The sequence below is a fragment of the Candoia aspera genome, chromosome 17 (genome assembly GCF_035149785.1).
Source record: "Candoia aspera isolate rCanAsp1 chromosome 17, rCanAsp1.hap2, whole genome shotgun sequence".
NCBI lineage: Eukaryota > Metazoa > Chordata > Lepidosauria > Squamata > Boidae > Candoia > Candoia aspera.
Window position 1 is genome coordinate 10,617,658 of NC_086169.1, and position 24,218 is coordinate 10,641,875.

The window sequence follows — 24,218 nt, forward strand, 5'->3', positions numbered from 1 at the left end:
GCAAGTGTAACCAGGTCTTCAACCCACTCAGCAAACGGGGCTTTACAACACTAGGAATTTATTCATTAAATTTATAGGCAACGTTTTGGCATTGGGAAACTCAACCAAGAACGCTGTTTTCCGACTGCGAAACCCCCCAACAGTGAGTAAAATCTTTCGATGCGTGAAAATTAGGTGTTTCCAACCCTCTGTAAAATCTGCTTTTACAGATAATCCTCACTTAAGAGCCATTCGTTTAGGGACAATTTGGACTTACGACGGTGCTGGAAAAACTGACCTATGACCAATCCTCACTCTAATGACTGTCGCAGTGTCTGCACAGCCACGTCATTATGGTTTCGGTGCCGAGCAATCAGTTCACATTTATGACGGTTGGAGCATCACGTGATTGTCATTTTGGACCTTCCCTGCTGGCTTTTCGCAAGCAAAAGTAATAGGGAAATTGCGTGATTCGCTTAATGACCGCTGCACAAAGGTCATAAAATTGGGCCGGACTCACTTAATGACTGCCTCGCCTAGGAACCAAAATCCCAGTCCCAAGTGTGGTCGTTAAGCGAGGACTACCTGTATTCCTTTGTTACAGCCAGCCTTCTCTGTGGGCAAAAGGGGGGAATTTAAAGCGAATAACCGAAGCAAAAGCGAGACCCCCAACGATACCCGTGACTCTTGCTCCAAAGGCCTCGCGGGGCCACCATCGTTTTCAAACGGCCCCCTCCGGGCGGGAGGCCCACCGCCCTCAGGGCCGCCGCCCCCCGCGCCCGAAGGAGGGCCAGGCCGCCCCGCACGGGCTCGGCGTACCTTTCACGCGGGCCGACTTGGTCTCGAACTTGGTCAGCATCTCGCAGCGCCCGCCGCCTCCACGTCACCGCTGCCGGGGCCGCCGCCGCCTCCCCGCACTTCCGCTTCCGGCGGCGGACCAGAGGGGGGCGGAAGAGAGCAAAGAAGGAGCGAAGGAGCGGCGCGGGCCTGCCGCCCCCTAGCGGACGGGGAGGCCAAGCCTCCGCCCCCGGGCGCCGGAAAGAGCCGCCGCCCCGACCATAGAGAAGCGCCGCCGCCGCCGCCGCGGGGATCCCAGGGAGCGGAAGCGGAAGCGGGAGCCGCCGGCAAGATGGCGGCTGTCGAGGCGGAGGCGGCCCCTCGCCGCGGCCGGAGGATGGCGCGGGCGGCGGTGTGGGTCCTCCGCGGGGCGCTCTTGTGCGGCCTGGCGCCGGGTGAGGCCCTGCCGCGCGGGGGGGCGGGGGGACGGGGGGGCGGCCCGCTCGGGCCCGGGCGGGGGCTTCGGGCTGCTCCGCGCCGAGGGTCGTTCCCGGACGGTTGCTGTCCGGAAGGGCGGACTCCGCCGAGCCGGCCGAGATCCCTAAGCCGGGGCCTCTTGAACAAGCCACGGTGGTTTGTGCCGGCGTTTCTCAGCCGGGGGACTTCGACCCCGGTCCCGTCCCCGTTCTGTGCTTCCGGCCTGGACAAAATCTCGGCGCTCTTTTGATCGCTCGGTTTGGCGGCGAGGGTCGTGGAAGGCAATCCTGACTTCGCACTGAGCTCCGGTTCCGCTTAATCGCCGAGTCAAAGCCGAAGCCTCCCTCGTCCAAACGCTGCCGCCGGTTACTTGTTACGTCAGTATTTCTATTGACGTGGCTGCCCCGTGGTGACTTCAGCCCACGTCCCCCCATCGCCTGGAACTTTGCCTTCGGCGCTCCCGGTCGCTTCAGCCTCGTGACGGTCGACTGGAGGGTGGGACCCGGGCAAGGCGTTGGACTTCGCATCCCGCCGCTGTAAATCCCGGGAGTGGAAACTCCCCGAGCCTGCATGAACGCGTCGTTGCTCTGCTCTGCCTTGCCAGCACCAGAGCAGAATGTTCCTGCTTCCTACTCACTTTTTTTCCCTTTTGCTAAAAACCTCTTCCCGTTACCTCCGTCGCTTTCTGTGCAGGTTCAGGCTGGTGCAACTCGGTGGAGAAGAAAATCTATATCCCGCTGAACAGAACAGCCCCCTGCGTCCGCCTCCTGAACGCCACCCATCAAATCGGCTGCCAGTGTGAGTGTTGTGTCTTTTGTTCTGCGTTGTTAATAAATGAAGCGGGTGTCTTGATATTTGCAGAGGCTAGATGCAGCTGTTTTATCCTCAGCTCCTAAATGGGGAGAATTGGCCAGTTGCTGGGGTTTGGGGAGAATGCTGTGGGGTGATATATTTTGTTTGTTTATTTTCTATCCTGCCTTTATTATTTTTATAAACAAGTCAAGGCGGGGAACATGCCTGTTACCCCTTCCTCCTCCTATTTTCCCCTATGTTTTCTCCTATTTAAGGCATATAAGAATGCCTTAGCCTTGCAGAATCCTGAAAAGAGCCCTGTCCATCATGAGGGGGCTGTGCGTGCCGTACAATGTGTTCCGGAGGAAGGGGGGGCGCTGTTTGGTCACAGGGACTCGCTGCTCTTTGGGGGGGTGTAATTCTGTTTCTCTGATGCCCTCCGTCTGCCTTTTCCTCACAGCCTCTCTGAACGGGGACACCGGAGTAATTCACGTAGCGGAGGAGGAGGCTGACCTGAAGTGGGTGCTGTCGGATGGGCCGCATCCCCCTTACATGGTACTGCTCGATGGGAAGCTTTTTACAGGGTAAGTGGGTATTTCCCCCCCACCCTCAGAAGAATTCCAAGGAGACTTTGCCTATTTTTCCTGAATCTGCAGCTTCTGCAGAAAACATTTAGCGAGACGTTCCTCTGTTGTCCAGCGACAGAGTGTTACTTTAGCATTGTGTGCCCTGGACTGTTTTTGAGTTCCTCTCCTTCAGTAGGGGGGGGGGGGGAAATGGCCGCTGGAGATACTGGCTAGGGGTAAAGAAACATACTGGTTCCCCTCTCTTGGCACCCACTGTTTTAGTTTAATAACCAGCCTCCCAGTTTTCCAAGCAGCAGCAAGCCAGAATCCCATGCACTAATTGAAACGGGAAGAGAGCCCTCTTGGTTTCTTAGCTGTGCTCCTCCACCGTTCCATGTGAATACAAGCCACTAATCTGTGGTTGGTGTCACTGACTCTTTGAACTCAGCTGCCGCCCTTCTGCAAAGTAACGTGCAGAGATGCATAATTTCTCTCTTTCCGGCCCCTTGCAAATGCTTTTGGGCAAAAGGCAAAAAAGCCTCTCTGGGGAAACAGTAGGAAACCTCTGACTTATTCCATGTCTGTGGGAAATAATAGTTTTTGTTTGTCCCCCGCTCTGCCCAGACGTGTAATTCATCCCCTGAGTGCTGTAGCAAGAGATAATAGACTGTATGGTTACATTTTTCAAGTTGTGGTTCTCTTGGCAGAAGCGTGATGGAGAAACTGAAGGGCAGCTCTCGGATTGCGGGGTTGGCAGTGGGCATCTCCAAGACCAGGCCCCCCGAAGGCTTCTCTCCCGGTTTGCGGTGTCCCAATGATGGCTTCGGTGAGGATGGAGGACGCTTGGCCTGTGGTGGGGCGTTCCAACTTGTCTCTGAAGGGCTTACCTGGGTTGCTCCTGTGGTGGCTTATTTCTGATCAAACTCAACAAGAGAGGGAGACTTTACGTCCCTTAAGATAGGTCGCTGTCTTCCTCCTAATCGTCTTGCAGACCTTTGGGTTGAAAAAGAGCAACTCGCCGGAGGTCTGCTGACGTCAGAAGGGAAAGCCTTCTGTGGAGGCTTTTCGGTTGTGGAGTTGCCGTCCCCGTGAAGGGGAATCATGCCCTTGAGAAACAAATGGAGAATTTCTCCTGCTGAAAATATAAAGGGAGAATTTGTCTGTGGGGTTTCTCTTCCTATGTGATTGGAAAGGCTGTTAGTGCCTCCAGTTGACTGTAATGTGGAGGTTTAAGAACCTGGATGAGGCTTCTGTATGTGTGAGCAAGTGTCGTATGCAGAAACATTGGAACTGTGATCCTGGAAAGGAGCAGAGAACAAGAACCAGGCAGTCTCTGAGAATTGGACATGATTGAATGAATAGATAGAGATATATTTTAAAAAGACATTCCAGCAATAGAGGTTATCATATTGTGTAAGGGGTCCTCACCAAAAATCGTGGGTGCCTCCCCTCCGGATGAAAGAAATGCAGTGACCTTTATACCTTTCCGAAAAAGAAATGATGTGAACATACATATGTGTATGATGAAGCAGGCATACATGCTATTCATCAGCAAAGTTACTCTTTGCCCTACTTGTCTACTCCGAAGAAAGCCGTTGTCTCGGGGGGAAGAAGTGGGGGAGCAGACCTCTTGACCACAGAGATCGTGGGTTGCTACGGGAATGTCCTGATAAAAGTGAGCAGAAGCTGGTGTGGGACAGCTCCCAAGGTGGTTGTCCCATTCCTTTATCTTTAATTTGGTTTAAACGGGGCCATTCGTCTGAACGCTTATTTTTCTCCCAGTGGGATTTACAGTGTTTTCTTTATCGTTCCTGTGTGGCAAGCCAAAGGAGCAACACCTGTAACTTTGCTTTGTCCACGGCTCTTTTGCGGCCCTTTGGTGCGGAACCCGGGGGTCGGTGTGGCTGTGTGTGCCACCGAAAGGGATTTCCTTCAACTGTCTCCAGCCACTTTGGTTCCTACACGCGTCCTTCTCGGCCTCTTGTCCAGTTTTCCTACTTCCTCTGGAATCCTGCCTTTGCTCATTCCTCTTTTTCTTCGCAGCCCCTGACTTTAATTTTTTTTTCTGGCACTCCCCGTGACTTGACTCGATTTCACAGTCAAGCGTGGGGAAGGTGTTCAGCAACTTTTATAGCCGATTTCCATGTCGGGGAGCGCGTGTGTCTCCTCGCTGTGAAAGCTGCTGCTTTTCAGATAACTGCGATTCAGCGATTCCTCGTCTCTTTCCTCTTGTTCCTTCAGGGGTCTACAACAGCAGCTACGGCCCCGAATATGCCCACTGCAGCACGACCAGGTGGAATTACCTTGGGAACAGCCTCTCCTACCTGGACTTTGGCTTCCCCATCTTCCTTCTTCAGGATGAAAACGAAACGGAGGTTATTAAGCAGGTACTGTACTTTATGACAACGCTGCCAAACCTTCCTGTGGCAGGATTGTCAAGGGAATATTTTAAGGCATGCAACTGAGCACCAGAGTTAGCACATACAGTAATTTTTAAGCATAAAAATGTAATTTTATCTAAACCAAAAATATATTAATAAAACAGTGGAAATAGAAAAGGGAGAATGAAGAACCAAAAACCCCCACAGAAGAGTGATTTTAAAAAGGAGGAAAAAACAGCTCAGGAGTATAAGTTTGAAATCTTAAGGGAAGCAGAAAACAATATCCATATTCAGTACTTCTGCACAGAGACATTTGTATACCTGGAGGTAATCCGTTAGAAATGTTTAATGCACCAAATTGGGCAAGATTTTGGCATTCTCTTGTGAAATCTGAAAAGACTGCCGTTCTAGCGTATGTGCAGCACTCTCAGCATGGCTGCCACAAAAAAGGGCATAAGATCAGGTGGGATTTGCTTAATGACCCCTTTGCTTAGCAACTGAAATTCCAGTCCTAATTGTGGTTGTTAAGTGAGGACTACCTGTATGGCTCAGAGGATTATGCGGGGGGGGGGTTGTCATAGTTTTAATAGGAGATTTCATGATTCCTCTGGGTGTAAACTGCTGAGAGTGGGATACACATTGATGTAAATAAATAAGCAATTATTTGGTTCTTATCAGCTCTGTGGCTTCAGCATTAACGAAAATGCAACTCGTCATATGAAAAAAAGTTTGCTAATAATCTGTTGGTTCCAGCTGCTTGGATGATGAAGACATGCCAACGAGTCTACAAAACGGCCTGTTTGTAACGACCAAAACTCTTCCTGCCTTGTTCTTAGTGCTATCAGAAGTACAACATCCCTGCCGGCGGCTCGGTCCCCGAATACCCGCTCTGTGCCATGCAGCTCTCCTCCCACATGCATGCTGTGACCAGCACCGTCACCTGCATGCGGCGCAGCACCATTCAGAGCACCATCAGCGTTAACCCAGGTGAGCCCAGCAGGATGGAGTCGGGGCGGGTGAGCTGGGCACGGAACTCTATGGCAAAGGTGCCCCATATGCCCTGAACCAAGGGCAACACTGGGCCTCTCAGCAGCATGCCGAGGCTGCGCTCCGTACACTGGGGGAGCTCAGACAAAAACACCCCTTAGCCATTTGTCAACTGAACTTTGATCAGTTATGGGTAATACGATTGTGCCCCATATATTTAATAATGTTTCTCTTCTGTTGTATTAAAATTGTAATTCCTTTTTTTAAGGTAATTTTTATTAAAGCTTTTAAATAAGAAGATTCAAACTAACACAAACTAATAGAAAGTAAGACAGTAAGAAAGAAAAGGGGAAGAGAAGGAACTCAGGAAAAGCAGAAAGTGCAGGGAAAGAAAAAAGGTTAAAGAAAAACAGAAAAGAAAGAAAGAAAAAGAAAGAAAGAAAGGAAAGTATATAAGGAAGTAGCTTCCGATATTCTTCACAGCTGTTATAAGTACAATACATTTTAGCCTCTGTAACAATACATCATATTACTCTTCTTCCTATAATCTGTCCTGTCTGATCATCAAAACCTTAAATCACAAGTTCATTTTTTCATTTTTACGCAAAATGTAAATAGTGTCTTTTCTCTAATCAAAGAGGTCGGTTTATCCATTTCAGGCCCTGCCTTCTCTTATATGGAAATTCTAACCCTGGGGCAATACTTGGAGGGGCTCTGGAAGCCAAAGTGAAGCTTCCGGGACTGCCCTGAGTCAAGCCGTTCTCTCTCAGAAGCCCCCCTCCTTGGGGACACGCAGACTTATTTGCTGTCTTGAAAAAGCCACCAAACAAAATTGCCATTTTGCCCATCATAAAATCCTCCCCCCCTTGCCTGAACTGTGGGGAGGAAAAGGTCCAGTGCATTAACCTTTGCCAGGAAACAGCCACCCTCTAATCTATTCTGCTTCTGTTTAGTGGGATCAGTTTTCCTGCAAGTAGAAATCTCTTTTCTGTAGTCCAATTCCTTGGTTTTGGTGTTCAAACCAGCAAGAAGCAGCAATATTCTTTCCAGTTAACAAGAAGTAAAGAAAGGAAAGGAAAGAAAGAAGAAGCCAAACAGTGTGAAAAGAAGGAATGAGAAGAAATAGAAGTAGCTTCAGATTTTCCTTGCAGCAAATCTAAGTACAATTTCAAAATTACCTTTTACTCCAAAAAGAAAAGCTCTTTTTTCTATTATCTCTTCTTTTTAATCATCAAAGCCATGAATATTTTAATCTGTATTTAGTTTTATTGTAAACCGCCCAGAGTCGCTCGTTGAACGAGATAGGGGGTGACGAAGTTCAAAGTATAATTAAATAAGATTCCCCCGCCCCGTTCACGCAAAAAGCCTGTAAAGGGTTTCCAGTCAGCAATAAACGCAGCTGTTGTCTTTCATCAGGGAGGTCGGTTTAGCCGTCCCCGCAATCCCTGTCCTCTTCACCGGCCGCCCTCCGCTGAGGGTAGGGCCGAGTCTTTCCGCTTCTGGGCGCGTAATGACTTGGCCGCAGTTGTCACGCAGCACGTCTGCCTTGGCTTCTGGCCCTTCGGGAGCAAGGCCGGCCGCGCGCTTCCCAGCGTTTCCGGATCGTCCTTCTGCGCGGCACGGCCTGGTGGAGCGACGCTGGTCCTTGACGGCGGGTGCTGTGTGTGTTTGGGGGGGGCCCTCCCAGGCCTGAAACGGCCGGGTGCAACGGCTGCTGTTTCTGTCCTTCCAGAAGTCCTCTGCGATCCCCTTGCGGATTATAACGTGTGGAGCACGGTGCGGCCGGTCAATGATTCGGAGAAGCTGGACCCTAAAAGCGTCGTCATTGCTTCCTCTCGAGTAGGTGTTCCCTCGCTGCGGCAGGGGGGAGTTTTGTGTGGCCCTTTTGAGCAGGAAGCACCCCCGGTTCTGTGTTGGGGAAGGCTGGCCTAAAGCATATGAATTATGCAAGTGAGACCCATCGTGTGGTAATAAGACGTAGTAGATGGTATGTAACATAACGATACAGAACACAGAAATTATACAACGTGTATGCGTTTATAGAAAGACACAAATTACAAGTAGCCTCGTTCTGACAGGGCGGGTGCGCTCTGGGTTGCTTTGGTCAAGCGGCACCGTCTGTTGGTGCCCTGTTGGTGCCCTGGAAGCACGTCTTCTCTGGCACGGCGCCCGCCTTCCGGAATGAGATTCCCACCTGGCTGGTGTGCTGGAGGGCTCTGAAGACCTGGTTTTCTCCCAGGCCCTGGGCTAAGGTGGCTGGAGCCCCTCACTGGGCGTCTGATAGGTTTGGTTACAGGCAGTCCTTGTTTAGCGGCCATTCATCTGGGCATAAAGCCGGTTCTTTGAACCGTGCACGGAAACCGAGAGGGTGACTTTGGGGTGTGGGGAGTGCTGGCTGATCCTCTGAACTGGCCGGACCGTTCCTTCCTCTTCCTCCTGGCAGATTGACAGCCACTCTTTCTTCTGGAACGTGGCCCCCGGGGCCGAGAGCGCAGTGGCGTCCTTCGTCGCCCTCTTAGCTGCAGCTGAAGCCGTCCATAAAATCCCCGACGTTCAGTCGCTCCCCAAAAACATCATGTTTGTCTTCTTCCAGGGGGTAAGTCCTCGTTTTTCCTTTTTTCTGGACTCCGCGGCTTAAAAGGGATCTCCGATCCGGTCCCTGGACCCACAGGCGGGCCTGGAAGGCCTCGCTCTCCTGACCTCGCAAGGAGGGACCGCCGGCCAGCCCCGTCGGCCCGTGGCATGCCGGTTTCCTCCGGGCGCTCAGCAGGCCGCGCTTGCCACCACTGGATTGGGCGTACGATTTGCACCGGCGGGCTTCATCGTTCCCGGCTAGGAAATACCGCGGCCCGCAAGAACGGGATTTCCCCTGGGAGTGAATAAGCCAGATGTCCTAACTGCCAGGAAACACGCTGAGACAAGGAACCGGTCTCTAATGTTTTATTGCTTGTACATAACAGGAATCCTAACAAACTGAAGAAGCGTGGGGAAACCCAGCCATATAAACCCCAAAGGTTAAGGCGGTCCCGATCTGTGTCTCTTGGAATGGCTGCCCAATTCCTCAGTGCTACGCATGCGCTTAACAGTCTGGATGGGAGCCCCCTGCTCGCCATCCTTACTCGTGACACCAGCTAGCGAGACAGACGCTCCTAATCCCGGTTCCACCGGAGACGGCTCGGGAACGTTGAAACGTGAAACCCTCACGGGATTCTTTGGAGACGCCCTAAAGCGATTCCAGTCTAGTTTCGCACACTTGCTGGCATAACCTCTCACGAACAAGTGCTAGAAAGTGTGCCGATTTTGTACACGGTGTGTAATAGCTTTCCTCCAACAAACATACTCCTGAGGCACCCGACTTCATTTCCCAGAATTCTCAGAGGGCTGGCAGGCACAAGGCATTCTGGGAACTGTAGTAGCAAACGAAACAGGAGAAAAGGCAACACGCCGCTTGGCTCTGGCCCTGCTGGCTTCCGGAGGAACTCCTCGCCCATTGCGGGGGGAGGCCGCAGGAGACTGGCAGGGCTGTCTCGCCCACCGGAGAGGGAAGGTCCCGGCAGCGGAACCGAGCAGCCCGGCGGTCAACCGGGAGCAGTCTTCCCCGACCCGATGCCCTCCAGTTGTGCCGGGACTGTAATTTTCGGAATTTCTAGCCGGAGAGGCCGTTTCCTGCAGCCCGTGGGCCGCAGCTGTGGGCAACGATGTGCCCCCAGGGGGCAGGAAAGGCCCTTCTCTCTGTTGCGCGTCCCCTAGCAACTGCCACACGCTGTCTCCGAACGTAAAGCCATACAGAGCAGATTAAAAATATATGTGCACGCTGAAGCAAACAGCAGTTAATTTGGGGAAATGGCAGCTGCGTAAAGCCAAGAGGATATTTGAAGGGGGGAGGGGGGGCGGATGGGTAGCAGCTGATGTTCCCCTCCAGGCATCTGGTTGGGAGGCCGCCTTTGATCAGTGCTGTCAACTCTGCAGCGGCTCCACTCCTGCGAAGCGTCCGTGTGGCCTTCCCTGCCCTGCCCGCCCCAGCGTGTGGGGAGTGGGTCGTGCTGCCCTCCCTCGGAGGGCCACAGAATCAGTCCTTACACAATTGCGGTGACCGTGCAACCAGAAGTCGTAAACCATATTGTGCGTTGGGATTCCCGGCGCCTGGCGTGTTTGTTGTTCTCCTTACAACGCCTCTGTAGGGTTTTCCCAACTTTCCGCGCTGGTGTGTGGCGCCTGCAGCTTGTCGAAGCAGGCTAGTGGCCAGAAGGCTGAGCTGTGACCCAGAAGGCCCCAGCCCTCACGCTGCCCTAGAGCAGTGTTTCTCAGCCTTGGCCACTTTGAGATGTGTGGACTTCAACTCCCAGAATTCCCAGCCAGTGGGAGTTGAAGCCCACGTATCTTAGAGCGGCCAGGGTTGAGGAACGCTGCTGTAGAAGCACCAAGACGGGGAGGCTGCATTAGCTGGCGACCGGGAAAGGTTCTCTCTGCCTTGCTGCTGCTCCTCCACGCCTGAGTGACGGATCTCACACCAACAGCATCCTGCTGAATTTTTAAAAAGCTCTTTGTTTCCTTCCCCCATCTCTGCTTTTTCCTAGCAGCACAGTGGGTGAAGAACTCTGTGTGCGTAATGGTTAATTGGGTCTGAACGTTGCATTTCATTTTTTCCTTTGGCCCAAAATGGTCGCTCTACTCTTTGGCAGAGTAGTTACAGGTGGTCCTTGCTTAATGGCCGTTCATTGAACGACAGCCCGAAGTTATGATGGCCTTGGAAAAAAGTGCTCTGCGACCTGTACTCGCACCACCCCCGTGGTCACGATTGCAACTTGGGCACTTGGCAGCCGGCTCACATTTCCACCCAGCTGCAGCGTCCTGCGGTCAGGTTATCGTGTTTTGCAACTTTTTTTGCCGGTTTCTAGCAAAACATGTCCATTGGGGAAGCTGGATTTGCTTAACGACCATGGTAAAAAATGGTTGTAAAGGCGGGTCTGGTCACGTGGTGACTCACTTAATGACAGCACTGCTTAGCAACCAATCTTCTGGTCCCTATTGTGGTGGTTAAGTGAGGACTACCTGTATAAGGGATTTGTGGAAACTGCGTGAAGCTTTAAAAGAGTTGAGCACATTTTGTAGATTAACGTTACAGTCCGTCGCTGCAGCTGGATTGCTGGAGACTCGCTGTCTCTTTTCTGGGCGAGCGTTTCTGAATTTCCCTTCCCCTCTTAAGGAGACCTTTGACTACATCGGCAGCTCCCGCATGGTGTACGATATGCAGAATGACAGATTTCCCATCAAGCTGGGAAACATCGATTCCTTCCTGGAACTGAGCCAGGTGAGGCGAGACGAGGCGATGCCGGTTTTGCTTTCCAGCCACCGTTTATCTGATTGCTTTTGGGATATCGGCCTCTGGTGTAATTCCCATATTCTGGGAGCTAGGAATGGAAGGAGCCAAGGAGAGTTGGGTCTTCGTAACATGAGAATGCCCAGACGTGAGTCTGGTGTTCACATGTAACCTGACTTGCATCTTGCAAGAAGACATCCCCCGCATCCAATCTAGACACCAAAAACATCCTGACCTGCAGTGATTTAATGTTAATTCGGTCAGTGAGCAGCAGCATAAAATTAATCAAAATAACAAATAAAATCAAACTAAATCAAATGAGTGCAGTTATATATAGGCAACTGTAAATTAAAACAATTATAATGTAATCTATAGATCCCCATTACGATAACGACATATTTATTTACCTAAACATTAATAGATCCATTCTGTTAATACTACGTTGTAAAATATACATCCTCAAAAGTTTATTAAAATACAGCTAAACGAAACATTAATAAAAATAGAAAAACAATCAAAAACCCCTACTTCTTTAACTGGTTTTGCCTTATCATTGTGGCAGCACAGAATTCAGCAAATGCTTGATGGCTGGATTTAAGTCCTGAAGAAGATGGTTCTCATAAAACCTATCTGGTCTCCCTGGAAATCTTTCTGTTAGGGGTTAAACGTATATTGATCTGATATCCCTGTAATATTTGCAGCATAATACAACGTGAGAGATGTTTTCAACCTCCTTAGTGCCACATGTACAAATTCTCTCTGCTAAGGGGGTTTTATTATACCTGCCTTGCAGGAGTGCTGGTGGAAGGATATTAAACCTAGCTCTAAAAAATACCTTAGGAAAGGTTAGATCTGAAATAACTTGCTGGTTCCCATGTACCCCATCTTATCTGATTTCTACTGTGAAGAGGTGTCCTATTAACTTGTAACCGAAATTCCATACCTCTTATTCTATTAATAACCAAGTGCTTGGCTTGATCGTAGTCTAAAGATTTTAAGAATAATGGAGAACGCCCATATAAAGCCACCTTATGCTCTGTCGCCTCTTTGCAGGGAGAGGAAAAGTTATCAGTCAGGACTAGAGGGGTCAAACCAACTGGAAAGAATTGAGTCTTCAACCAAAAAGTTAACATCGTCTTCCAGGCCCTAACCTGAATTTGAGGCATTCCTATTGTCTTGGCTGGGCATTTGATGTTCCACTAGGAACAGCTAAAATTGATCACAGGAATTTTGTTTGTAGTTTCATGTGACTCTTTCTTCAAAAAAATTCCCGTTTGTGCCACATAAAGAATTTGTGTCAAGGTTTTGGCCTCAGAAAGTTTTAAGGCTGCAGGGACTAATTGTCCTCCGCCTGGGTAAAAAAAAGCGTTTGGTAGCATTTGAGGACCGAAGGGCTGATGGCACCGCATAATTCAGATGTGCATTCCAAGTACCTTTCGAGGGGAAAATCACTCCAAGGTCCTTAAATGCATTAACTTGTTCTAGATTGTGCCCTTCTACTCTCCAAGAATATTGAATAGCTCTTTTAGCAAAGACCAGGATTTTTGATTTGTCAAAATTAAGAACCAAATTGTTTTGTGTGCGGTAGTTTAGCGTTGCTGCTACGGCTCTTTTCAATCCCATTGGGGTTTGTGAGGTAAGAACGGCATCGTCAGCATAAAGAAGTATCCGTACTTTATTGTGCTAGATTGGGAGGATGGGGATCCAAATTGTGAAGAAGATCAATCCAGGAGTTGATGTATAGATTAAAAGGGGAGGGGCCAGAATGCATCCCTGACGCACTCCTTCCTGCACACTTACTAAGCCTGATAAGGTCCCTAGGGGATCATACCCCATTCTTAAAGAGGAATTAGAATATAATTTCTGTATAAGATAGAGGAGGCATCTGTCAATATTGGTATTTTTTAATTTTTCCCAAAGAACACTTCTGGCTATTGAATCAAAGGCCTGTTTAAAATCAAGAAAGGCCACAAAGAGGGAAGATTTCTTTTTATATGTATATTTTAATATAAGGTGATGAAGCACTGAGATGTGATCAATTGTTGATCTCCCCTCTCTAAATCCAGCCTATTCATCTCGAATTATGCCCCCTGACAAAATCCAGTCTTGTAATTTATTGCTTAAACGCTTAGCATATAACTTGCTAACTACAGTACACTCAATAAACTAATAGGTCTACAATTACATGGGTCATTTTTGTTACCCTTTTTATAGATTGGCACAATAATTGCCATTCCCCAGTCCTTTGGCATGCAACCAGTCTGATCTATATATGTGAAGAGAGATGCTAGTAAAGGGGCCCACCAATTAGAGGTCCTTTTAATTATTTCGGGCAAGACGCAATCAGCACTGGGATTCTATCAGCCGGGCTACCTCTTCTGCTGTAACTGGAGGCCAGCAAGGGATTTTGTCCGGATTGATCTGACTCTCTTTCATATCGCAAGCAGGGTCCATGTACAACCCTCTAGCTGGGCTAGAAAGCCGGGGAGGGTGAGTTCTAGGCCTCCCTCGGGCATGAAGCCGGCTGGGTGTCTTTGGCCCAGTCCCTCTCTCTCAGCCCAGCCCACCTTGCAAGGTGGTGGTTGTGGGGAAAGTAGGAGGAGGAAGGAGTATGAGGTATGTTCCCCGCCTGGAATTGACCAAAATATACATTAAAAAAGCGGGATAAAGATCTGAGGATTGGATTGGATTGGGCTGAGGGGATTTAGGCATAACCTGTAGCTGGCTCTGCTGCCGTGTCTTTGGGTAAGTTGCAGGAGTTTGCCAGGGGTTCCTGAGCCCACCATTAGCAGCAGCAGCAGGAGACCCCTGCACCAGATTACTCAGCGAAACGAAGGAGGTTCCCACCAAAGGGGCCTTCCTTGCACCGGAAAAGAGTGGACCCCGTTTCTTCTGGGTTTCAGATCCAGTTCCTGGTCCCGAGGTTTCTGCGCCAGGCCCCGGCTGGTGGCCTTGGGGTTCTAGTGAAAGGAAAGAAAGAAAGGGAAGTGGGCTGTTGGCTCTTCCTTGCCCCTCCTGTGCCCCTTCAGGGCAGACAGCTGGGGGGGCAGGCTCGGAAGAGGCGGCCCCTCCCCGCCAGCCCGGAGAAGCTGCGCTCCCCCAGCGTGGATTCGGGGCGTTCCTGCTCCGGCTCCTGCGCTCGTGCCGCTCGTGGGAGGCGCACGGGAGGAGCCGGTGGGCAGCCCCGGCATGGCTGATCACACCCCTTCTGTCGCAGGTTGCGCTCCAGAGCAACGCCTCTCTGTGGATGCACACCGACCCGGTCTCTCGGAGGAGCCACGATATCGAGGTGGGGACGCTGACCGGGCTGCGCACTGTTGTGCTTGCAGGGGGGGCGGAGGCGGCTTCTGACCGGCCACGACAGGCATGCTGGGAGACGAGCAGGCACCCCGGGCAGTTGGCCGGCCACCGTGAGGACAGAAAGCTGGACTAAGTGGGCCAGGGGTCCGAGCCAGCAAGGCCCGCTTATGTTCTGGTGCCCTCGGCACCTCCGCTGACGTACGGAGGAACAAAGCGCCGTTGCCCGTTCTGTCCTCGCGCCACGGCAGACACGTCGCCCTTTTGGCCTCAGCGGAAACGGTCCCTCGCTAAAGGGCCGGCACCTCCGTGCCCCTGAGCACCGCTCGGGGTGGGCCGCACCCTCTCGGCATTAGGTCGTCAACGTGCCCGCTTGGGGTCACGAAGATGCACCAATGGACCGTGGCAGAGGGGCCGTGGGGTGCGGTTATTTCCCCCCGGAGCTCCTCTGTTCAGAGTTCGCGGTGGGGCAGCTCCGCAATCCGGCTTACTCGTCTTTGCTCTCGGCCCTGCTTAGCAAAGCGTCCAGAGGATGATGGAGGCCTTGAACAAGAGCAGCGAACGGACCGCCGTGGTGATGAGCAGAATCGGGGCCACCCAGCCGCTCCCACCATCCTCCTTCCAGCGGTTCCTGAGGGCCCAGCAGATCCCCGGGGTAGTCCTGGCTGACCACTATTCCCACTTTGAGAACAGGTAAGGGATCGTTTCCAGCAGCATCGCGGTAATCTGTGAACGGTGGGAGCAGCATCTCTCAGCCTCGGCCGCTTTGAGATGGCTGGGGAATTCTGGGAGTTGAAGTCCACTCATCTTAAAGTGGCCGAGGCTGAGAAACACCGGTTTGGAGGGGAGGTGCCTGGAAGCCCGTGTGCAATTTGACCAAGCTGGAGAGGAGATGCTGGCATTTTAACTGTTTCCTTTCCCTTACCTTTCGCCTGCTGCTCAGAAGTTTTGAGACACTTCAGTTAGAATTATAGTTGGCTTGTTCAAGTTTCCAGTCCGTAAGGTACCCCTTCCCACTCTCCACACCAAAGGTCTCTGAAGTACCCATATGTTGGGCATTGCTGTAAGCTAAGAGGGACTTTGATCAAGTCGCAGACAGGCTGTGGCCGGGCGAGCAACCTGCCTTGGGCCATTCAGGACAGAAGGGCGGCTGAACACGGAGGACCTCCACTCCGCTCCCCACAGATGCCACTGAGCATTATGTGACCCCATGTCCTGAAGGACTGCCAGTTTCTCAATAAAATTCTTTTAGCTCCCCCACTCTCCACTCGATACAGCCATAATTCCTGATAAAAGCTTTGGTATGTAACTCAACATCACATTAGCAGTAACAAGATGTTAACTGGGGGGCAGTTTTTATCTTCCCTTCCAGTTTGCGCTCCCCTTGGGCTTCCACGTCAACCTTCCCCATCCTGGCACCCGCAGCTGTGTTAGGACCACAGCTCCCAGAATTCCCTATCAGCAATGGGATTCTGGGAGTTGCAGTCCCAACACATCTAGAGAGTACAGATAGTCCTCGCTTAACAACCATTTGTTTAGTGAGTTTGCTTAATGACCGCTTCACTTAGCAACCAAAATTATGTTCTTAAATGTACCCCCATTTCAGATTTGGGGCTGTTGTTTGCAAAGGTCTCTCTCTGTCTCCCCCCCTTCAGGTACTACCAGAGCATCTACGACACCTCGGAGAACATCCGGCTGAAGTACCCTGCGGGGCTGAGCCCAGAGGAGGCCCTGAATTACGTGACGGAAACAGCAAAGGTTTGCTGGGCCCCAGAGGGAGCCGCCCGTCTGTCGGGGGGGGGGGCGGGGGGCACTAGCTTGGATTGCCTCGCGGAGTGCCTTATTGTGGGGGCCCGGAGGGGGCTGTCTTAATTCGCCTGCCTTTCCCCCAGGCCTTAGCCCCAATAGCCACCGTGGTGGCCCGCACACTCTACCAGCTTGCAGGAGGAAGTGGCGACCCCTTCTCGATTCAGGCGGATCCGCTCACGGTACGTGCTGATGGGATCTGGGGGGCACGGCGCCAACCCTAGGTCTGCACGCACTTCCCTTCTGCCTTTGAGCATCACGTCCTGCTTCCTATGAATGCCCTCTTTCCTGCCACCCCCCTCTCCTTCAGTGGCCTTGAGCCCTCCCCCTTCCCCAAAGACCAGCATACAGGTAGTCCTCGACTTACAACCACAACTGGAATCCCAGATGTTTTGGATGGCCACATGACTGGTTCACACCGTGCGGAGATGCTTCCAAATCAGGGCTGCCATAATTCATCCCACCGCTCTGGGCGGGGCAGGTCAGGAGCTGCGCAAAGTGTGGAATTCTCCCCCCACCCCTGGAATTCCACCCACCTGTCCGTCGCTTTCTGTAAAGCCCCCAGTCATGGAACTTCCCACCTGTCTCTTCAGGTAGATGCTTAATTGGTTCTATTTTGAGACTGCTGCTCTCCAGCGATTACTGAGGCGCACAGAAATAACTACAAAATATATAACATGAAATATCCATCCTATAATAATACAAAAAATTAAAAGGGATCCCTTAAAGCAGTGTATCTCAACCTTGGCAACTTGAAGATGGGTGGACTTCAACTCCCAGAATTCCCCAGCCAGCCATCTTCAAGCTGTCAAGGTTGAGAAATGCTGCCTTGAAGGAATACAGACATGCATGTGGGGTTCCCTTGAAAAATTAAATTTAAAAAACCTTCTAGGGGAGCCCTTCCTTGCTTTTGTTAGGGCACTGACATTTGGGCAATACGGCTTTTGCGGGGAGGCTGTTTCCTGCTAGAGGGGCCATCACTGAGAAGCATCCCCTCCTGGCCTCAACTCCCCTGACATCACAGCAGTGCTGAATGACAAGTAATTTCTCTCAAGGTGTGCTGTGCGCACGGTGTTCGATGCCATGAATACATGGGCCACTAGATTTTGTACCAGCTGTGGTTTCTGGCAATATCTCATCCCCGATTTTATGACCTTTTTTGCTGCGGCCATTAAGTGAATCACAGCAGCTGCTAAGTGAACCACACAGTCGTTAAGCGAATCCGGCTTCCCCCCATTGACTTTGCTGTTGGAAGCCGGCTGGGAAGGTCGCAAATGGCGATCACGTGACCCTGGGATACTGCACCCTTTGTAAATACATACCAGTTGTCAAGCACCCAAATTTTGATCACGTGACCGCGGAGATGCTGCGATAGTCATAAGTGTGAGGACCAGGCACAAGTCACTTTTTTCAGTGCCGTCGTAACTTCAAACGGTGCTAAACAAATGGTCGTAAGTCGAGGAGTACCTGTAAGGCAGTTGGCTGATGATCTGCCGATGCAGTAAGTAGAGGTTCTCCTCATTATGGGTGGCTTCAACGTGAGCGTGTCAAATTCACGCCAAGCCCCGTTTCTTTAGATAACCCCTTAGGAAATATATACGTTAAGCTCTCGATGTGCAGTCCTGCCTCTTCTCCCGCATTCAGTAGGTGGGAGCGTGAAAGCGGTGCTCTCGTGGGGCTGGTACGGACCTCCATCGGCTGCTGCTCTTTGAACCGCTGGGCCTTGACGCTTCACCTCTTCCTTCCAGGTCACACGGATGTTGTATGGCTTCCTGGTCCAGTCCAACAACTCCTGGTTCCAGTCCATCACTAAGCCAGATTTCAAAGGGCCTCTGGGTGAGGCTAGTGCGTGTGTGAAGGAGAGGGCGGGGTGACCTCAGGGGCGAAGGCTGCTGCCGAGAGCTCTCCTTCGACCCCCCTCTCCTCGACGTTCCCTCCCAGGTGACGAGCCCCTGCAGTACTACATCGCTGTGTCCAGTCCGGTCAACTCCACCAGTCTCGTTCAGTACGTCTTGGCCAACCTCACCGGTACCCGCCTTGGAGACAACGTCACCAAGGAGCATTGCAAAGCCTCCAAGGAAGATGTGAGTAAAATAAACTATCACCAGGAAAAATAAACATTGACTGTTTAAAACATCCTGGAAAATAAACAGCTGGGCGATGAAGACTCGGCAGTGAAACCCTCCTTGGGGAAAACTTGCCATCTGAGATCGCGTCCCTCTTCCGTTGCCACCACCCTAACTTTGGAAGGCACCTGGAGAGGATCTCAGAGGAGGCTGCAGGTTTGCACGGGATGGGGTGACCTTTCGAGCATCTTGGACCCAAGCTTGTCTTCCTCACAGACAGACAGACACAGTTCCTGAATGTGTAGCTGGCCAGGAGCCTAGCTAACCCTAATCCTAACCTAACGTTTGGGGCCCACCGAAGATCCAAGTTTGATTTTCATTAGAAGACGATAGAGGCCTCCCAGCATAAAAGGGGAGGATAAGAGCCAATAAACATCAACATGTTACGGCCATCCTGCTGTTAAGAGGCCTGGCCGATCACGTCTTCCGCAGGGAGGGCCGTTTTCCGCACACGCCTAGGGAGCCTCTGCCAGCGGGGTGATCTGGAATAGGGCAATTTCTGCAAATCTGTGCATGGGCAGATTCATATCCAGGCAGCTCAGCTTTAATTTGAAGGCTTTCATGTTCAAAGCCACACATTAACAAACAGGCTTTGCCTCTGTTGCTCCTGTGCTCTCTCTGCAGTTGTACGACTACATGTGGGTGCAGGGCTCTCCGTACCCCAATTCCACCTCTCCCCGCCAGCCGTTCTGCGTCAGGTCAACTGTCCGCCGCATGCTGGCGGCCTCCCCGGCCTTTGAGCTCAGAGAGTGGGGATCCACCGAGTTTTCCACGTGGACCGAGAGTCGCTGGAAAGAGCTTCATGGCCGGATCTTCCTGGTTGCCAGCAAAGAGCTGGAGGTGAGGCATCAATTGCGGCTGAATCGATTGGTTGACTAAAGGGTATGACTTTGCACCACCATCTCTGTGCAGAGACTTGTTGGGGGCTGGGCAAGGCCCCGGTCTTCCTGCCAGAGCCAAGGGTTGGCCCAGAGGGTTCCACAGCATTGGATGGGACTTTAGGGGAGAATCTCTGTAGCTCAGGGTTGAACTGTGGAGTCCTTGGTGCTCCCTGAGCTTGGTGGCTTGATGGCAGACGTTTCATTACCCAGCTAGGCTCAGAGAGCACCAAGGACTCCAGAGGGACTTCAGAGGTCCGTCGGTCCCACCCCCTGGAAGATCTGCTGAAGGACTTCAGAGAGGTGGCTCTCCATTCTCCATCTGAAGGCATCTGGTGGAGGGAGAGGATTCCATAGTTTTTCGACAGCTTTTACTATCACGAAATTCCTCCAAATCCTATTTCCCTGTTTCAGCTAATTTGTCCTGTTTCTGTCGTCTGAGCAACAGGGAATAGCTTATGTTATTTTATTTTATAAAATTATTTACCGCCCATCTCTCCCCCACGGGGGGGACTCTGGGCAGCTTACAATAAAACAGGATTAAAATTCAAAACTATTCCAATACAAAATACAATAAAAATACAAAGATAATAAAATATAAATGGCAAAAAGATCTTAATCAGTCCTTGAGTGTAATAGGTGGAATATGTCCACCTCCTCCTCTGTATGGCAGTCAAGTGCCCGAATTTTGATCACGCATCCAGGGGAGATGCTGTGACAGTCATGTGAGGACCGATCGTAAGTCACTTTTTCCCAGCGCCGTCGTAACTTTGAACGGTCGCTAAACGGATGGTCGTAACTATCTTTAACTGCATTTCTTTTTATAGCTGATGCTTTTCCTTTCCAACCCTCTGCAGATCATCACCCTGGCCGTGGGCATTATTGTCCTGATCGTCTCGTTCGTCGCCACCTACTTCATCAACGCCAAAGCCAGTGTGCTTTTTTCTACTCCAGGGGACTCTGAAACAGTGGCCTATTGAAAATGGCCTTCGGGAACTCTGGCACTGAGAACCAGACAAGAAAGAAAACGAATGAATTTGGCACTGCCGGACCCTTTCTGTGACTGCTGTGGCGGGTGGAAGCGAAAGGAGCGTGATCACCCCCACTGAGAGAAGCGTTGCGCGTGTACCAAAAGGCAAAGCTGGCACGCCCGGATTGATCTGGGGGGAGGGCTTGGTTGGGAGGGCTGCCCTCCTTTTTCACGGCAGCCCAGATCGAATGGGGCGCATAGCACACAGGTCTCAGCACGCTCTTGTGAGAGGTTGAGGGTTGGCTACCAAGAAGACTCTCTGCAGAGCATCCGCGGATCTCCTATCTTTTAGGTCTCCCTTTTTTTTAATTTTGAAGATATAAATGAATTACATATATCAAGGTGAAAAAACGAGGGACACGGGAAAGTTGGAATGGGGGAATGGGTAATTATGGTAAAATTTGGAATGATGTAAAAAAAGATTTGATAAGATGGGGGAAACTCTTATTGTCTCTTATGGGGAGAATATCTGTGATGATGACGTTTTGCCTCGGATGTTGTTTCTTTTCCAGACCTTATCGATTTTGTCAACAGATTAGCCATTTAAAGATGGGGGGGAGAGATTTCAAAATTTATTTGGCAAGGCAAGAAATCAAGAATTAAATATAAATTGTTACAGGATGCCAAAGAACGAGGAGGTTTGGGTCTGCCTAATTTGAAATTGTATTTTGATGCCTGTTGTTTGCTTTGGATGAAGGAATGGATTACTTTGGAGAATGAGAAATTACTACTGCTTGAAGGACATGATTTAAGAGTTGGGTGGCACGCCTACTTATGGTATGATAAAGTTAAAGTTAACAAGGATTTTAAAAATCATTTTCTTAGGAATGCCATACTGAGAATCTGGAATAAATATGAGGTAAGATTGTCTCCTAATGTACCATTATGGTTGTCACCTCAAGAAGCACTTGTTAGAAGACGGAACGTAGCTGCCATTCAGACACTGAATACCTGCAAACTCTGAACACTGAGGAGGTGCTCAGAGACTGCCTGGACTAGTGCCTGCAGTTTTCTTGGCAGGATTTTCAGAAGTGGTTTGCCATTGCCTTCTTCCTAGAGTCAAGAGAGAGTGACTGGCCGAAGGTCCCCCAGCTGGCTTTGTGCCTAAGGCGGGACTAGAACTCACAGCCTCCTGGTTTCTAGCCCGGTGACTTCACCACTACACCAAACTGGCTCTCGTGGCACTAATACGATTTACCTGATGGATGTGTGTATCTGTCAGGATTGTGCACCCTGCCGTGGCGCCTGGCGCCAAACACCCTATCACGGGCGAAGGAGGGAACCTCCTGTGGATCCATCAAAGCAAGAAGCAGGGAGCAACGGTAGGGTGGGTGCAAGCGCATGGAAGGATCTGAGCTAAGCGAGGCTGCAGGGATCAAAGGACTGCAGTGAAATTCAGCACCAAGGACAGATCAAAGGGAGAGATTGCTGGCTTGAATGAGTGCGGCTGGGAAAGACCTGAAACCGGCAAGGGAAAGCGGGGAGAGACCCACAACTTCCTGGTGGGGAGGGGAATATCCTGGCGATTTAAGCCGCCAGCTGGGCAGGTTTTCTTTACTTGAATCTTTGAGTGTAACGGATCGCTGGTTCCAATAAAGATTCCTTCGTATTCCTAAGCGACTTGTGTAAGGAGTGATAATTTAGCAGACAAAGGACTGGCATCACAATATCACTCAATAACACTTCAGACCTGGCCATAAATCTCTTCTCTCCAAACACTCAGCCTGGTACATGGAGCTAACTGCAGAAGTCTTGCGTAGTGTGGCTGGGCAATAGCTTTTAGAGAGAATGTTTTAAAAGCTATACACGTGCAGAAGAGGAGCCCAACATCTGCATTAATGCAATAGTTCTGTGTGGCCATACATTCAGCCTCACCCACTTCAGCCCTTCCACGGGCATTCTGTTCGTTGTTTATTCGTTCAGTCGCTTCCGACTTCGTGACTTCATGGACCAGCCCGCGCCAGAGCTTCCTGTCGGTCGTCAACACCCCCAGCTCCCCCAGGGACGAGTCCGTCACCTCTAGAATACCATCCATCCACCTTGCCCTTGGTCAGCCCCTCTTCCTTTTGCCCTCCACTCTCCCTAGCATCAGCATCTTCTCCAGGCTGTCCTGTCTTCTCATTATTTGGCCAAAGTATTTCAGTTTTGCCTTTAATACCATTCCCTCAAGTAAGCAGTCTGGCTTTATTTCCTGGAGGATGGACTGGTTTGATCTTCTTGCAGTCTGAGGCACTCTCAGAATTCTCCTCCAGCACCACAGTTCAAAAGCATCGATCTTCCTTCGCTCAGCCTTCCTTATGGTCCAGCTCTCGCAGCCATATGTTACTACGGGGAACACCATTGCTTTAACTATGCGGACCTTTGTTGTCAGTGTGATGTCTCTGCTCTTAACTATTTTATCGAGATTGGTCATTGCTCTTCTCCCAAGGATTAAGCGTCTTCTGATTTCCTGACTGCAGTCAGCATCTGCAGTAATCGTCGCACATAGAAATACAAAGTCTTTCACTGCCTCTACATTTTCTTCCTCTATTTGCCAGTTATCAATCATTCTGTTTAGGATCAGCCAATTTCTCTTAGTCACCAACAAAAGCCGGGGGTGGGGAGCTCCTTGCAAGACAAATGTCTGCGAACCACAAACAAAACAATGCATTTTTAATTCTGAATTTGTCTGTCTGTTACCAAACACAGGTTCTGGACTGCCAGTTCCACACCCGGATGGTCTGATCATCAGACGCACTGAGGATCCAAGGATATTCCTGGAAAGAAGAGAGACGCAACAGTTTTCTTTCCGTCCGACCGGCAAACAGGACCCTTTGCAGAGCAGCAGGCCTGGCAACCGCTTGTGGTTCCTGGAACCCTGAACAAAGGTCCCAGGCTGCTGCAGAAGCTCAGCTCACAGACAGAGTTAGGGCAGGGTCAGGACAGGACTGCAGCGCTCAGCTGGACTCACATGATGAAAGAAGGTCGTGCGGATGTAATCCAGGTGGCCCAGCAGTGTGAAGAGACAATGACGCAGTTTGTAATTCCAGACCTTGGGAAGAGAAGTGAACCCCAGGTTGCTCTCTGCTTTTTCCTCATTTGATTAATTACAGATCACACACATGATTCCATGAGGCCAAGGAGATCCAGCAAGGCAGGTTGACCCCGGCTCCCTTTCCTTGGGGAGCATCATTTATAGGGCCCAAGGAGCAGCCCCACTTCTCTGCCATAGCTGAGGGACGGTTCATCTAAAAGTCAGATTATCCATGATGCCATTATGTTGTGTTTTAGGAGAGCTATTAAGCTTGGCTTTTCAGCAAAGCCCTCGGAGGAAATCTGCTGTACGTCACAACTCGGGGTTATGGTGAGGTTTTTCACTGGTTTGATCGATTCTGACGGTCAGTAGCATACCATGTTAAAAAAAATAACAAAAACTAAAGTATATTAATTTATTGAGGTTCATATACCGTTCCAATCCAACAGACGTCTGAGCGGTTTGCGTTCCTTTCTTACAGTAAAAAGGCTAAATTAAAACTTTCAGAAATGACCATGGGGAGCAACAGTATTCAATGGGCCAGTTTGGTGCAGGGGCAAGGCACCAGGCTAGGACCCGGGAGACCCTGAGTTCTAGCCCCGCCTTGGGCACGAAGCCGGCTGGGTGGCCCTGGGCCAGCCAGTCTCTCTCAGCCCCAGGAAGCAGGCAATGGCAAGCCACCTCTGGAAAACCTTGCCAAGGAAACTGCAGGGACTTGTCCAGGCAGTCTCCGAGAACCGGACAGGATGGAACGCGCTGAGAAAAAGGCCGCCGCCGCCGCCGCCCGAA

The 24,218-nt window shown here is 50.8% G+C and overlaps 2 protein-coding genes and 1 long non-coding RNA gene across 5 annotated transcripts in view; 1 reads left to right on the plus strand and 2 right to left on the minus strand.

The window, feature by feature from the left end:
- Positions 1-23,445, minus strand: part of COPA (COPI coat complex subunit alpha) — a 307,095-nt gene extending 283,650 nt beyond the window's left edge. For 2 of the 3 annotated variants that reach the window (XR_010068808.1, XM_063316562.1), the window contains exon 1: positions 799-902. Coding sequence is in view for 1 of the 3 variants with exons in the window: in XM_063316562.1 (XP_063172632.1) it covers positions 799-838 (40 nt within the window). In the remaining 2 variants the exon portion in view is untranslated. Of the gene's footprint in view, positions 1-798; positions 903-23,095; positions 23,173-23,366 lie in introns of those variants that run through there. The other variant, XM_063316563.1, reaches the window with a different exon arrangement.
- On the plus strand, positions 1,105-20,661 carry LOC134506428 (nicastrin-like). Its single transcript, XM_063316638.1, has 17 exons — positions 1,105-1,211; positions 1,927-2,031; positions 2,486-2,609; positions 3,299-3,417; positions 4,833-4,978; positions 5,809-5,959; positions 7,692-7,798; positions 8,403-8,555; positions 11,166-11,270; positions 14,497-14,568; positions 15,094-15,269; positions 16,232-16,334; positions 16,469-16,564; positions 18,131-18,218; positions 18,324-18,466; positions 19,133-19,348; positions 20,244-20,661. The coding sequence occupies exons 1-17, from the start codon at positions 1,109-1,111 to the stop codon at positions 20,364-20,366; spliced, it is 2,130 nt and encodes a 709-aa protein (XP_063172708.1). The 5' UTR covers positions 1,105-1,108; the 3' UTR covers positions 20,367-20,661.
- Positions 20,749-22,333, minus strand: LOC134506431 (uncharacterized). Its single transcript, XR_010068812.1, has 2 exons — positions 22,073-22,333; positions 20,749-21,614 (listed from the first exon to the last, which is right to left on the minus strand). It is a non-coding gene; the product is annotated as an uncharacterized LOC134506431 (long non-coding RNA).
- Positions 23,446-24,218: the final 773 nt, after the last annotated feature.